Source organism: Penicillium pulvis, assembly GCF_028828015.1.
Source record: "Penicillium pulvis strain IBT 33274 chromosome Unknown contig_5_segment0_segment0, whole genome shotgun sequence".
NCBI lineage: Eukaryota > Fungi > Ascomycota > Eurotiomycetes > Eurotiales > Aspergillaceae > Penicillium > Penicillium pulvis.
This window is the reverse complement of record NW_026643078.1, coordinates 3,178,245-3,191,084: the sequence shown is the minus strand read 5'-3', so window position 1 is coordinate 3,191,084 and position 12,840 is coordinate 3,178,245. Positions and strand designations below refer to the sequence as shown.

Below are 12,840 nucleotides of genomic sequence, written 5' to 3'. Positions count from 1 at the left end.
ATCGATCAATAGGTCAAGAGACGACGTGACGAGATCATAACAAACATACTCCGTGGAGCTAGATGGAAGATGTTTTGAACGATCAGGAGGTAAAGAGACGACGTGACGCATAGGCGATGTGATGATGAGAAACCGCGACAACAATATAGCAGAATAATAAGAATGATGATTTGAGGTGATAATAGGATAAATGTTTCGTCAGATCGTAATATGTGACACATATTGAGAAGCCCAAAAACTGAGAGAGACCAGGACGGGAAGGTGATATGACGGCAAGCTGGGAAAAGGGGGTAAGGAGAATAGAGCTCCATAGTCCAAGAGAAGATGGAAGTGAATGACACACCTTGGCAGCACGAAGCCTGTTTGTGGCGGTAGTATAGAGGCATGATTCCATGGCGAATTGTGTACAGATTGAGATACCCATGAGCTAAGGATTATAAAACGAGGCATTGATATTTTCTGTGAAAGTATCTAGTTATTTGATTATTGATGCACGAATTGTATGCAGCACACGCAAATAGCCCTATCTGTTTTATACAGGACCCCCTTAAATGATCAACCCAAAATTAGTTGAACGCCCAAGTTCAGAGTAATGCAGCAAAATTCTATCTCAAGTACTGAAGGGCGTACAGATCACCATCCTTGATTCAAGGCAAGACGCATTCTAGCGCTTCATTGGGGCGAGATGTAAGTTAGAAATGGTGCTGGCTCAGCGGGTATCACTTCTTATACACCCTCACATTCTACAGCAGTCTATAGAGTACTACGAGTGAGTAGATACCTGAGTATGTACTCGATAATTTTACTGCGAAATTCGAATATGAGGTCTTCCCTCATACCGTTAAGGAAGTGTTCAAAGAGCAATTCCCTTACGCCCCTTATCGCGAACCGTGGACCATTATTGCTACTTCACCAGTCGATGTAATCCCGACATCACCTCGACGTCGGTCACCTTTGCCACCACTCGTGGCGATATCAAACTCTATATATACTTCGCTCACCACACGCTTGATGGAATCGGGGAAGTGGGGGTATTCAACATAAGGCGTTAAAATCACAACCGAACTACAAAAAAAATCCAAAAAAGGAAGTCCTGTCAAAAGTTCAAATTGCAACAGAAATATCTAAGAAGAGATGCATCATGGGTCCACGAAGTGACAGTCCTGCAAGTCACTTTCACGGCTCCCCAGCGTGAGTATCCGACTCCATGAATGCAGAACCTAGGTGGGACCAACTGTTAACCAATGATATCAAAAGGGAGCTCCACCCTCACACCCTGATTCGAGTGCCGAAATCAGAACAAGATACTGATCGTTTCGATTCGCCAAGTCCCGAAGAGCAGAATCTCAATGATAGCATGCGTGGTCTGAGCTTGGTCCATCTCCAGAATCTGAATCCGACCGTTGTCGATACATACAGAATCGCTATCCTGGAGACAGTTGGTTTTTGATCTTGGCATCGGGTCTGTTGAGTGAGGTCAAGATAGAATGGCTCGGACGACACCAACCTTGGAAAAGGATTGACATGACATGATGTATATACTTACACGATCGTTATGACAGTTATGAATTAAATTCGCCCTCTACAATCAAGTTTGGTTCCATAGGTATACAGTGAACAAAATTAGAACTCATCTATAATCTATGTTCAATCTAGTCTATGTAGCACTTGACTGACCTGATCGATCAGCGCAGCATTAGTAGTAGCAAACAATCCATAATACAAACAACCTTTGAGGTTGGACATGTCCCCACGAATCCTTAAAGTCCGCGCTTCATCTTCCAACGCATAATAAGGGTAGCGACGGGGTAGAATGCCAGCGAGACAGCGATCCAAGCGAATAGGACTCCAAAGTCCAATCCAATGCGCGAGTGGGTTCCGAACAAAATAGTACGCAGAGCCTCGACAACTATCAAAAAGTCAGTATACCACGGATAACTGAGAACATATCTCTGAAAGAAACTTACTCCGATGCAACGGCCAAGCATAACCCCATCGAAAGAAATCAGAGGCCAAATCCAAAGAATAAAAGCCCGTTGCCACATTCGTAATAACCCAAAAAATGAGGAAAAAGGAACTCCACGGGAAACCGAGAACCATGGCCATATTCTCACAAGGGAATCCCAATGCCGCCATCCCCACCCAATTCAGCATCCAGAACACCACAAACGAGCCTTGGCCATACGCATTCGCATTATTAGCAGATAGCGTATCTGGCGCTGGCGAATTGGAAAATGGAATCTGAAACGCAAGGGAGACAAGCGAGTAAAAGAATGACAAGAAGAAATAAGCCGTGAAACTGCAGCATGCGCGCCAAATAAGCCAATGTGGAACCTTCATAGGCGGGTGACCATCCGGCTTCATGAACTGAGCATGAATAGGCATCAAGAAGGGGAAATTGAAGAACGAGATAATGATCAGGTAGATCAAGCCGATTGATACAGCAGGCGCAGCGACAGCCGGCGTGAAAGGTCGGAGATCGATATTCGTGAACCCAATGCCTGGGTTTATCGCTTGTGGGGGGACGGTGGATAGATTGGTGGATGAGGAGATTAGCTCGCGGACCCACTGTGGGCCGAAGTTGGTCTGGATCAGGGTCTGGAGAATGGCTAGGTCGGGCAGGACGTAGGTGTAGTAGGTGTCTTCGTCTCTGGCGGAGATGATGACTGTTTGGATTGCGCCGGCGGGGTCGTAGGTTGTGTTGTCATTGTTGATCGCTGCGCGAAGGAGCGATGTTGCGTTCGGATTAATTATGACCGCGGCATAGGCGTGTTCATCATAGACTGCTTGGCGGACCTCCCAGGGGTCGTAGTTGAACTCTGCGGCTGATTTGAAGTAGTAGCCTAAGTGCAGGCTGGATGAAGCTTCATATTGCTTGGCTGTGTTAATGACGGCTGGACCGACGATTGTGTCGTTGGTGACGTATGGTTCGACTTGACCGTCGAAGTCGACGACCCAAACATGGAGATTGGGGAACTTCGTTTCGGTGAGGAACTGGGAGCCCCAGAATATGGAGAGTACAGTCAGGACGAAGACACATAGAATGGAGACTTGGTAATTTGTTAGTCCATGTCTGTGTTTGCTTGTGGCTTGGCTATTGCACCTGTCTTGGCACATTGATAGAACACGCGCTTCCGCACTTCTTTCAACGCCGGATCGAAGAACCCAACGGGCGCTGGCGGACCAGCTTGATCGCTGTCGGACACTGACTCTGCCTTTTCAGCTTGCATGGTTGATGGCAGATGCTTTGCTGGTAATGAGGGAGCGGTCCCTGTTAAATAAACAGCTTGAAATAGCGGCACCACCAGGTCCGCGACCCTGTTCCGTCGGGTGGTTCGGGGTTTTGACATTTTGGGTAATTGTCGTTGTTATCTCCGAGAATTGCGATGAAAATCCGAACTGCCAAGCAGTTCAACGGGTCCAGGGTGAAAAGAGAAGAAATTATTGATAATTGAAAGGTCTGAAGGGTAATTCCAATGCCGCCGGCTGAGAAATTCGGTGTTCATTGTTTGCATGTTGTTTTTCGTTGATGCCAAGCGCTGGAATGTATACTGACTTCCGAATGCGGCGACAAAACAGCTTGTATCCAACCCTGAACAACTTTGGAAACTTTGTATGAACTGCAGCGCCTTGGTATTGTAGCTTAATATATTTCTGAAACGTCTATCTGCTAGGTGCAGAACCTTCAAACGTTCTAGAATTTTCCCATTGGTCCAAGGCTGCAGGGATGAGAATAAGCAACGGACGTGTCAGATCTCACCCCTTGCGACTCGCCTTCAACAAGGGTCCTATACATCCCACGCACACATTGTGTCAGGTTTACAGAGCGGCAAGTGTCTGATCGCTCAATGGATCACACCAAGCTGTTCGAGACTTGGGTATCGCTGGCCCATCCCTTTGTTAAAATACACGATTGAACCAATTGTATTGGTTATTAGTGGGGTATGGAAAGATAATTACTGTAACATTCAATTTAATTGTAACCGTGCAAAATGAGTCCAAGTCGAGGCATTGAAGAGTTTATCAGGCCGAAAGTAGAGATACTCCATCCTGCAGTTTTTAAACGCCATATTCCCTGTCGCTGATGCGACCGCTAAGCCGGTGGCGCGCGAGGAAACGCTGAGGAATCTCCTGCAGCGTTTGCCCAATCTCCACGAATCAGAAGACGGGATTACCCCACGGAAAAAAAATAAACAGCAACCAGAATAGGGGTCATATAGGGGTCATAAATCATTAATTCTAGAATTCTCTCTATCTAATAATGCGAGCTTCGGCCGAAAGAACCTTGAAAGTTACCACCAGTAAATGAAAAGGATAGTCAAAACTCCAATTGAAACGCCGCCATATGTCCATATGTCTATGTATATAACTCCTGGGACCAGCCCAAAGACAGTGTTTTCGGGCTTATTTCAATTCACCCTTTTCCTCACAAGTAACCTGATAAGACCCGTAGCGACGAGTGAGTTCTGGTACTCGACAAAATCCCATGCTGCTTATCGGTCCAGCGATATCGGAGGTAGTCTCGGTCGCATCGCACATGGTGTTATCGAAGAACTCGATATGACAGCCCTCGGCCACCGTGTTTAATCTGTATGCGGAGGCGACAGTGTGGAGGTTTGCGCGGCAACCTGTGCTGCCCATGCCGGCGTGGAGATCACCGGTTTGGTTGCATTGTGGTGAAGGGAAGAGATCGAAGGACCATTGGATGTCGCGCTGTTGGAGGGGAGAGGCAGCGGCGACGGCGAGGAAGAGAGCCAGGGCCGTGATGTAGGTGGGCAGAGCGAACATCTTGAAGAATGTCTTATCTAGACGCATGTTAGTATCTAGAGACGCCGTGGATAAGGACAACAGGCGGGTAACATACAGTACTCTTGCACAAAGGCGTGGTGGAGGAAAGTTGGGGAAAAATTCAGGGTCTCCAGAAAGTGGACCGTGACAGGCTCATATATCTTTTGGATCCTTCCAGAGCAACGGGGGTAAGAACTTAAGGACAATTTATTCTGGACCACCCGACGATCACTGCCAAGGTTTGTGGCAGTTCTTGCCATACGTATACTGGGTCTTGGCGGTGGTCCCTGCACTGCGACCCACGACCGCCTGAACCCCCAATGAGACTGCTCCCAGGTTATCGCTGCGCCATCTTGGGGACAGCCAGTCAAAAATGGGTAAGCCTGCCACGGAGTGCGCCGAGGGCCCTGAAAATTCATTCCTAGTGACTTCATTTCTGTGGATAAGGAAGGTCGCTAGACTGGTTGGGGAAATTGGGTGGGGCGCGTGAGACGCGATCGACGCAGTTACGTAGGGACGTACGTACTCCGTGGCTGGCGGGGGTTGATTAGCAGGCACAGTGTGTCATGAAATTGGGAGATTGTGAAACAAGCATATGCTATCAGATTAACTGATCGATTTCTATTAATATCGTGCAAATTTCAATCCATGGTGGGGATGTGGGTTTATTCTATCCAATGTGAATAAAGTGGCAAATTTGATTAGGGAAGATCAAGTGACCGTTCCACACATGCCTGGTGCCTGACATGTGTACAGTGTCGAGGAATGTGAATAGCCACATAGACTGTTCAAGATGCGAAGTCATTCAAGACAAACTGTAGTTTGCGCCTTATTTTCCTGGCAACACCTCCCGCCTCCTGTTTAGCGCCGTAAGCTGACCCGCCACCCCGCCTCTCCACATCTTTTATACTCCCCATGTTTCACCACTTCCAGCGCATCCGGCGCGTTCAACAGACTAGGTGGCTGGCCCCGCTGTAGTCCCAGCCTTCCGTGACATGAGGGGTCCCTCGTTGATAACGCAAATGCTATGTATTCGCGGGGTAGATGTCGACAAGGTTAACTCGCTAGCTGGATATCTCCAGAGAGGGCGGTCTTTGACCCGCTAGTACGAATATAATGACCCAATAATGAGCGCTGTAAGTCATATCATTATCTTGTTGACTTCAAATGGTCATGCAGCTGAATCTGTATCTAATGATTCAAAGCCCAATGGCTCAATAACTTGATCTCGCCCTCAATGAGGACACAAGATTATGACTCATTCAAGGCACTCTATCAATCACAAACTCCAGCCATTCATGACCCTCCCTTTATTTGTTTATTTTTTTCTTACCTCCCACCCGCCAACTACCTGCCAGTATACTGGGAACACAGAGGTCTTCGCCATACACCTTCTTCAGGAGTACATCGGACTTTATCAACTATCAAACATAGGCACTCAGCCCTCAATCAACTCCTATGATGCTATAACACGCGAGCATTTTGAGTGCTTAATATGTTTTGACACCTCTGGAAGCTTCAAAGTTCGCTGTTATGAACGCGCAGTTTTTGGCGCTTTTTCCTTGTTGATGAGGAAAAGTCTTCTTGCAATCCCCAAAATTCTGTTTAGACGGTCAATGAGGAGATAAAAATGAGCAGCATATGCTGTTCATCATCACCAGGCCCAGGGTTTTCTGCTGGTCTCGCTTTAACCAAGCTGGGACAGGGATACATACATACATATATATATGGATATATCTAAGAACATGGTCCACAGAAGTGGGTGTACCGTGTGCCTGTGGATATCCTAAGCCTCCAGGCTTTTGTGGATGCCCGAAATGGTTTTCCAAGTTATTAATCAAGTCTGCTTGCATAAATATGCATCTATACAGTCGATGTCAACAAGATCATTTTCATTGATGATCAAGACGGCATCCGTGGATGATAGCTGCAGAGAGCTACGAGTCACACCATGATTGGACTCGGCGACGATCCGTTATGTCCTACAAATTGGCCTCCCCAATTCCAAAGATGACAGAGTACTCGATTATTCAACGAATTACGACGAGGTAACCATATCGCGCCCTTATCGAACTGCTCTGCACATGCAACTTGGTGGCAAATAAAATACGAAAAGAAAGCGACTCCCTTAAAGACAACCATTTCCAACACTTTTATGGACTCAGTCGATGATCACCAATTTTACCGATCGGATGGTTTTGAAATATTGAGATCTTGGATGGTGCCCACCAAGGCACCCCCAGACGAGCTCCATGATGTAGGCAGTGTTTTGAGTTTCAAGGCATTTGTAGTGAGTGGATATGAAAGTGGTGAGCAGAATGTATGGATCAGATTGATTTGTCCTCTATTTCCAAGGCTTGTTGGTGTTCCCTGATAACCAATTTGATTGCCAGCCAAACTTTTGTGTCTCATATCATATCTCTTACAATTCATTCTGGCCATTCTGAGTGTTACGTTCCGTGGGTCTCGCTACTTGTGTTGTTTCAATGACTCTATCAGCTCAGTGACTCTACAATTTTCGTGCTCATAAGCTTCGACTTGTTTTGTTTTACTAGATAAACATTGCCAATACTGTGTAGTGCTGTCATTCCTCCAACAACACGCGTGGGGCCTGCCGTCGTCTGCTCCGCGGAATTTCGTCACTTCAGCCCGGCTTCAGGCTAGTCAACATCCAGCGGGGCAGAAGTGGAGCCTGTGTCCCTGCAAAAAAGGTTTTTAAAAAAAAAAAAGAGAAGATGCCCTCGTCCAGGATCGAACTGGAGACCTTCGGATAGCAGTCCTGTTAACAGGAGCGTCATATGAAAGTGATATGAGACCAACGTCATAACCAACTAGACCACGAAGGCTTCTTGATAGCCCGGCTCAGACTGCATCATGTCAAGTGGCCTAACTCACTTGAGACGGTCTACATGATAGATTGAAATAGTGGAATTCTCTCTGAAGCGGTCTGACACTTCTGAAAATCCAGGCGCAATGGCCTACGATTTGGTCTCGTTGGTATCAACGAGTGTATGGAGTCCTTCTCATGGCCTGCCCATGGCAGCTGCTGCTTAGCGCGGACAAGAGGATAGATTGTTATTTTCAAGGCCATCCTTAGCTGTAACAATTAGATTTCAGAGATCAAAACCTTTATTCTTGAGAATCAGCGTTTGGTAAGAAATCATATTTGGAGTGTATCCATGTGGTTGTAAGACTGACGAATCACATCCTTAGGAAGTTAATATCGGCACGATCCGTCTCGCTTTGACCCCCACTTCATGATCCAACAATCTCACGACAACCCTCAATGTTCCTACACATATTTAAACCACCAACATGAACAAAACCCTCTCAACGGACGATGTGCCGCCCCAATTCCTCAAGGCCGCCTATCTAGTCGGCCATGTTCCACTAAAAGCATTAGCGTCTGATGCCCGCATCTCCTACACGCTCTACATCCCACCAACTCACTACAAAACCGGACCAGACGCCAAGAAGCTTCCCTTACTAGTCTGGATACATGGTACGCGTCGAAAACTAGATGCAATCGATGGGGGAGACCTTATGAGCTTCGCAGAGTCAACACCATGCGCCATTCTTGCACCTTTGTTTCCTGCCGGCCTGGACGGGCCTAATGATTTGGATTCGTATAAATCCATGCGTTCTAAGACGCTCCGATCTGACCTTGCCCTCTTGTCCATCCTGAATGAGATTGCGCCGAGGTGGCCAGGTCTTGAAACGGATAGGTTTTTCATGCTAGGCTTCTCTGGCGGTGGGCAGTTCGTGCACCGATTTCTGTATCTACATCCTGAGCGTTTGTTGGGTATTAGTGTGGGAGCACCTGGTCGAGCGACCATGTTGGATCTCACACTGAAGTGGCCAAACGGGATTGCTGATTTGGAGAGTTTATTTGGTTTGGCAGTTGATAGGAAACTGATACGACGGGTCGATATTCAGCTGGCGGTTGGGTCAGCCGATAATGAGGTTCATGGGGGCAATGAGTTTTGGGAATGGTTGCAAAAGCTCAAGGGGAAGGATCTAAAGTTGTCTGAGGGCGGAAATCTGGCTACCATGAGTCAGGGGAGACTTCAAACTTTGCTGGATTTACAAGCTGCTTGGAAATCTGATGGCATCGAGAGTCAACTGGATATAGTAGAAGGTGCCGCCCATGAAGCTGGAAAAGTCCGGCCGTGCCAGCTACAGTTCTTGTGGCCTTTGATGCAGGCATCTTATCAAGGCACCACCAAGACTGGGTAGAATTGCAAATTTTACCCCGGGCAATACATGTTCACCTTGCTTGTGACTGACTCTACCAAAATCCAACTTTGAAACAAGGCTAAGTATAATCTATTTCCGCAAGGTTGTTACTCTCCTCCACCTTTCAATCATGCGCAAGCCGGTAATTAAGGTTCCTGAGATAAGCCAGGGATTTAGCGGGCAATACGGATAACTCAACGGATATTTCAACGGAGAATTTAACGGAGATTTCTGCACAACATATTGACTTCATAGCCCCGTGATAAGGGTCCGATAAGCTTATCGCCACGTGCCTGTGTGCCGAAAAGCCGAAGCGATGCCTGAACCGGCGCTCAGGGCCCCAGTCTAACGGCGTTGACTGGTCGATCTGCCCTTCAATGCCGGTTCAGGCCCCCGCTAGGTGGTAAAAACTCCTCAACGCCTGACCCACCCGGTCTGGCTTCCTGCCAATCTTTTCTCATGCCTCAGAATCGGCCAATGAAAAGCTCCGAAAACCTTGAAACAGCCAAAGGCAACAGGCGGTGTTAAGCATGGCTATCCCCATGAGTACCCACTAATGCATTACAAAGGGCATCAAAGCTCTTATGCTCTCGATCTCGGCGCAAGCGATCCGTGTTTACAATGTTCATATAAATGGCTTCCCCCGCAGATTCTTCTTTTTCTGTACCTGTCGTGTGCCTGAAGAATTCAATACATATCCTCATTTCCAGAATCATCCCTCATCTTATCGGATCATAAATTCTCCTCCATTGATATAATTCTTAATACTGGCTTCACCCTGATGAGCCACAAGCATGGTGGAAAAGGACCACAATTCGAGTAGATCTCGTTCAAACTCGACAATCAGCACGGACTCGGACTCGACAGCATCAAGAGTTCAGTCTCGTTCACAGACCCGAGCATCTAAAATCAGCACGGAGTTGAATCGCACATATTCTGGATCATACCCGGACGACGTTGTTCCATACACAAGCTCTACACCCTCAGAGGAGCACGAAGACACTGAAAAAACTACCGAATTTCCCGAGGGTACATCTCGGCAAGATGTTGACTTGGAAAGAGGACCAAATGCGGGGCAAGTCCTCGAAAAGTCAAAAACGGGGAGATCTACACTTGCCAACTCCAAACTGGTAAGTCATTTTATGCAAGTCTATCATATAGAGCTGAGCTAATGAATCATAGGTAACATGGGATGGACCAGATGATCCCGCAAATCCAAAGAATTGGTCAACGCTCAAGAAATGGATGGCAGTCGTCATGGTCTCGTTGTTCACCTTCATCTCGCCTGTTTCCAGTAGTATGGTTGCGCCGGCCCTCGATGCTCTCGCGGCGGATTTACATATCTCCTCTACGATCTTACTTCAGTTGACTATGTCGATTTTCATCCTCGCGTATGCTGTTGGGCCACTCTTCCTCGGTCCATTGTCTGAGGTATTTGGTCGAACAATCGTCCTCCAACTAGCCAACTTGTTCTTCCTGGTTTTCAACATCGGATGCGGATTCGCAAACACAACAACCCAAATGATCATTTGTCGCTTCTTTGCAGGATTAGGTGGCAGTGCTCCGCTAGCAGTGAGTGTTTCCTTATAATTCCTGCCACAATGCCATACTAACAAATCCAGATCGGCGGAGGAGTCCTCTCAGACTGCTTTCCCCCAGAACAACGAGGCAAAAGCTTAGCTATCTACAGTCTCGCTCCCCTCCTCGGCCCAGCAGTAGGTCCAATCGCAGGCGGTTTCATCGCTGAAAACGTGAGCTGGCGTTGGGTATTTTGGTCCGTCTCCATCGCCGACGCCGCAATCCAACTCGCCGGCCTCTTCTTCCTCCAAGAAACATACGCCCCGAAAATCCTCGCCGACCGCGCAAAGCGTCTAACCAAAGAAACAGGCGAACAACATCACACAGAAGCAGAGCTTACAAAGATCCCATTCGGTCAGAAACTGCAGACTTCTCTCGTTCGACCCTTCCGCCTTTTACTCACCCAGCCCATCGTCCAAGTCCTGGCTATCTACATGGCCTACATTTACGGTCTGATGTACCTTATGCTCGCCACCTTCCCAGATCTTTGGACAAGCGCAGAATACTACAACGAGTCTTCCGGTATCGGAGGACTCAACTACATATCCATTGGAATAGGTTTCTTTCTCGGCTCACAATTCAGCGCGGCGATGATAGATCGAATCTACCGCGCCTTAATGGCAAGGAACGGCGGAGTCGGACGACCCGAATTCAGAATTCCGCTTATGACTATTGCTGCTATCCTCCTCCCAGCTGGACTCTTCATCTACGGCTGGACGGCCCAGGAACACTGCCACTGGATCGCGCCTAATATCGGTGCAGCCATTTTCGGAATTGGAACGATCATGGCGTTTCAGTGTATTCAGACGTACATGGTTGATACGTATACGCGGTATGCGGCTAGTGCGTTGGCAGCTGGTGCATTTTTGCGTTCGCTGGCTGGATTCGGGTTCCCGCTTTTTGCGCCCTATATGTTTGATGCGTTGCATTATGGATGGGGAAACAGTTTGTTGGCGTTCGTCTCTATTGGTATTGGCATTCCGGCGCCGATTATCTTGTGGAAGTTTGGAGAAGGGTTGCGGAAGAAGAGTACTTACGCAGCGGGATAAGTTGCATCATTGATTGTTGGGATAGTGGGGATAGTGATGGTGATGCGGGTGTGTAATTGTGGTGGCGTCGCATGCTGTCTGATGGTACTTTAGCATTTGCATATTCTGAGGCCGGGAGCCCTGTCGGTGTTCTGTTTATATGACGTTATAGCTTTGATCAAAAGCAACGCAAATAATGATTCTATTATCCCCAGTTACTAGTCCAGCCTAGATAAGTAATCAATCCACAATAATAACCCCGATGTACCAGACAACAGACGAGCAATTAGACAAAAGCAGAGCGATAACAAGAGACAACAAAGATTAATCATGAAAAATGAAAGGAGAGGGAATAAAGAAGCACACAAAACCCGCACTCAACTCACACCTCGGTCTTAAACATCATGAGCCCTCCGTAGATGTTCCTCCAGGTTATCTCTCCGGTTATACCCCTTTCCACACCTGGGATCTGGGCACGGGAAGGAATTCGGAGAAATATGCTGCGTATCGACATGTCGCTTCAGTTCGAATTTCCGGCCAAAAGCCCCTGTGTACCTACATCCCTCCCACTTGCATTTGAAGCGGCCTTGCTGAAATGATCGATCATTGTATATCGAGCTGGAGGCGCTGGAAGCACTGGACGTTCGGCGGTGAGTTGGGTAGGTTTCTCTCGGAAGGGCGGGCTCTATCGGTGCATTTGGGGAATAACCGGGATTGTAGCTTGTGGGCTTTGGTTGAAGCCGGGCACTTGTGCCATAGGGTACGTCGCGGGGGTGATGATGCATTCTAGCGTAGTCCGGGGAGTGTGCATGGGGGTGTGCGTGCGTATACGGGTATGCTCCATCCGTGGGAGAAGTATTGAAATCCGATCTCGAAGGTCGAGGTGTTTCTGGAAACGCGTGGTTCATGTGTGCGGCTCCGCTTTCCATGTGGAAGCTCAATAGCTCTGGTTCGGAGAGCTCGAAGCTTTCTTGGACTGGGGAGAAGGTTGACAGGGGTTCGTGGGGATACGTGGGGTACTCCAATCCCCCTGGTGCCCTGCCCAGCCAGGGGTTTGTGTTGTACGGGAGATCATTGGGAAACGACATGATTGAAGATCTGCCGAAAGGATATCTAGGAACTAAGGATTGGTATAGAGTTGAAACTTTAAGTCTGATGGAATTAGAGTGAGTCATGAGGACGATATAAATAACAATTGATATCATAAACA

The 12,840-nt window shown here is 47.7% G+C and overlaps 5 protein-coding genes across 5 annotated transcripts; 3 read left to right on the top strand and 2 right to left on the bottom strand.

Annotated features, from left to right (window-relative positions):
• Positions 1 to 1,207: 1,207 nt before the first annotated feature.
• Positions 1,208 to 1,450, top strand: N7503_007761 (uncharacterized protein; the record flags this gene model as incomplete). Its single annotated transcript, XM_057067308.1, has 1 exon — positions 1,208 to 1,450. One exon carries the CDS (start codon positions 1,208 to 1,210, stop codon positions 1,448 to 1,450), a length of 243 nt encoding a protein of 80 aa, XP_056920989.1.
• A 310-nt stretch (positions 1,451 to 1,760) lies between these two features.
• On the bottom strand, positions 1,761 to 3,230 carry N7503_007760 (SNG1 family protein; the record flags this gene model as incomplete). Its single annotated transcript, XM_057067307.1, has 3 exons — positions 1,761 to 1,909; positions 1,968 to 3,050; positions 3,104 to 3,230. The coding sequence occupies 3 exons, from the start codon at positions 3,228 to 3,230 to the stop codon at positions 1,761 to 1,763; spliced, it is 1,359 nt and encodes a 452-aa protein (XP_056920988.1).
• Positions 3,231 to 4,404: 1,174 nt separating this feature from the next.
• N7503_007759 (uncharacterized protein) lies at positions 4,405 to 4,788 on the bottom strand (the record flags this gene model as incomplete). Its single annotated transcript, XM_057067306.1, has 1 exon — positions 4,405 to 4,788. One exon carries the CDS (start codon positions 4,786 to 4,788, stop codon positions 4,405 to 4,407), a length of 384 nt encoding a protein of 127 aa, XP_056920987.1.
• Positions 4,789 to 8,103: 3,315 nt separating this feature from the next.
• Positions 8,104 to 9,024, top strand: N7503_007758 (uncharacterized protein; the record flags this gene model as incomplete). The annotated part of the gene is made up of 1 exon (XM_057067305.1): positions 8,104 to 9,024. One exon carries the CDS (start codon positions 8,104 to 8,106, stop codon positions 9,022 to 9,024), a length of 921 nt encoding a protein of 306 aa, XP_056920986.1.
• A 794-nt stretch (positions 9,025 to 9,818) lies between these two features.
• Positions 9,819 to 11,651, top strand: N7503_007757 (MFS transporter; the record flags this gene model as incomplete). The annotated part of the gene is made up of 3 exons (XM_057067304.1): positions 9,819 to 10,154; positions 10,207 to 10,596; positions 10,647 to 11,651. The coding sequence occupies 3 exons, from the start codon at positions 9,819 to 9,821 to the stop codon at positions 11,649 to 11,651; spliced, it is 1,731 nt and encodes a 576-aa protein (XP_056920985.1).
• Between the last annotated feature and the right edge of the window lie 1,189 nt (positions 11,652 to 12,840).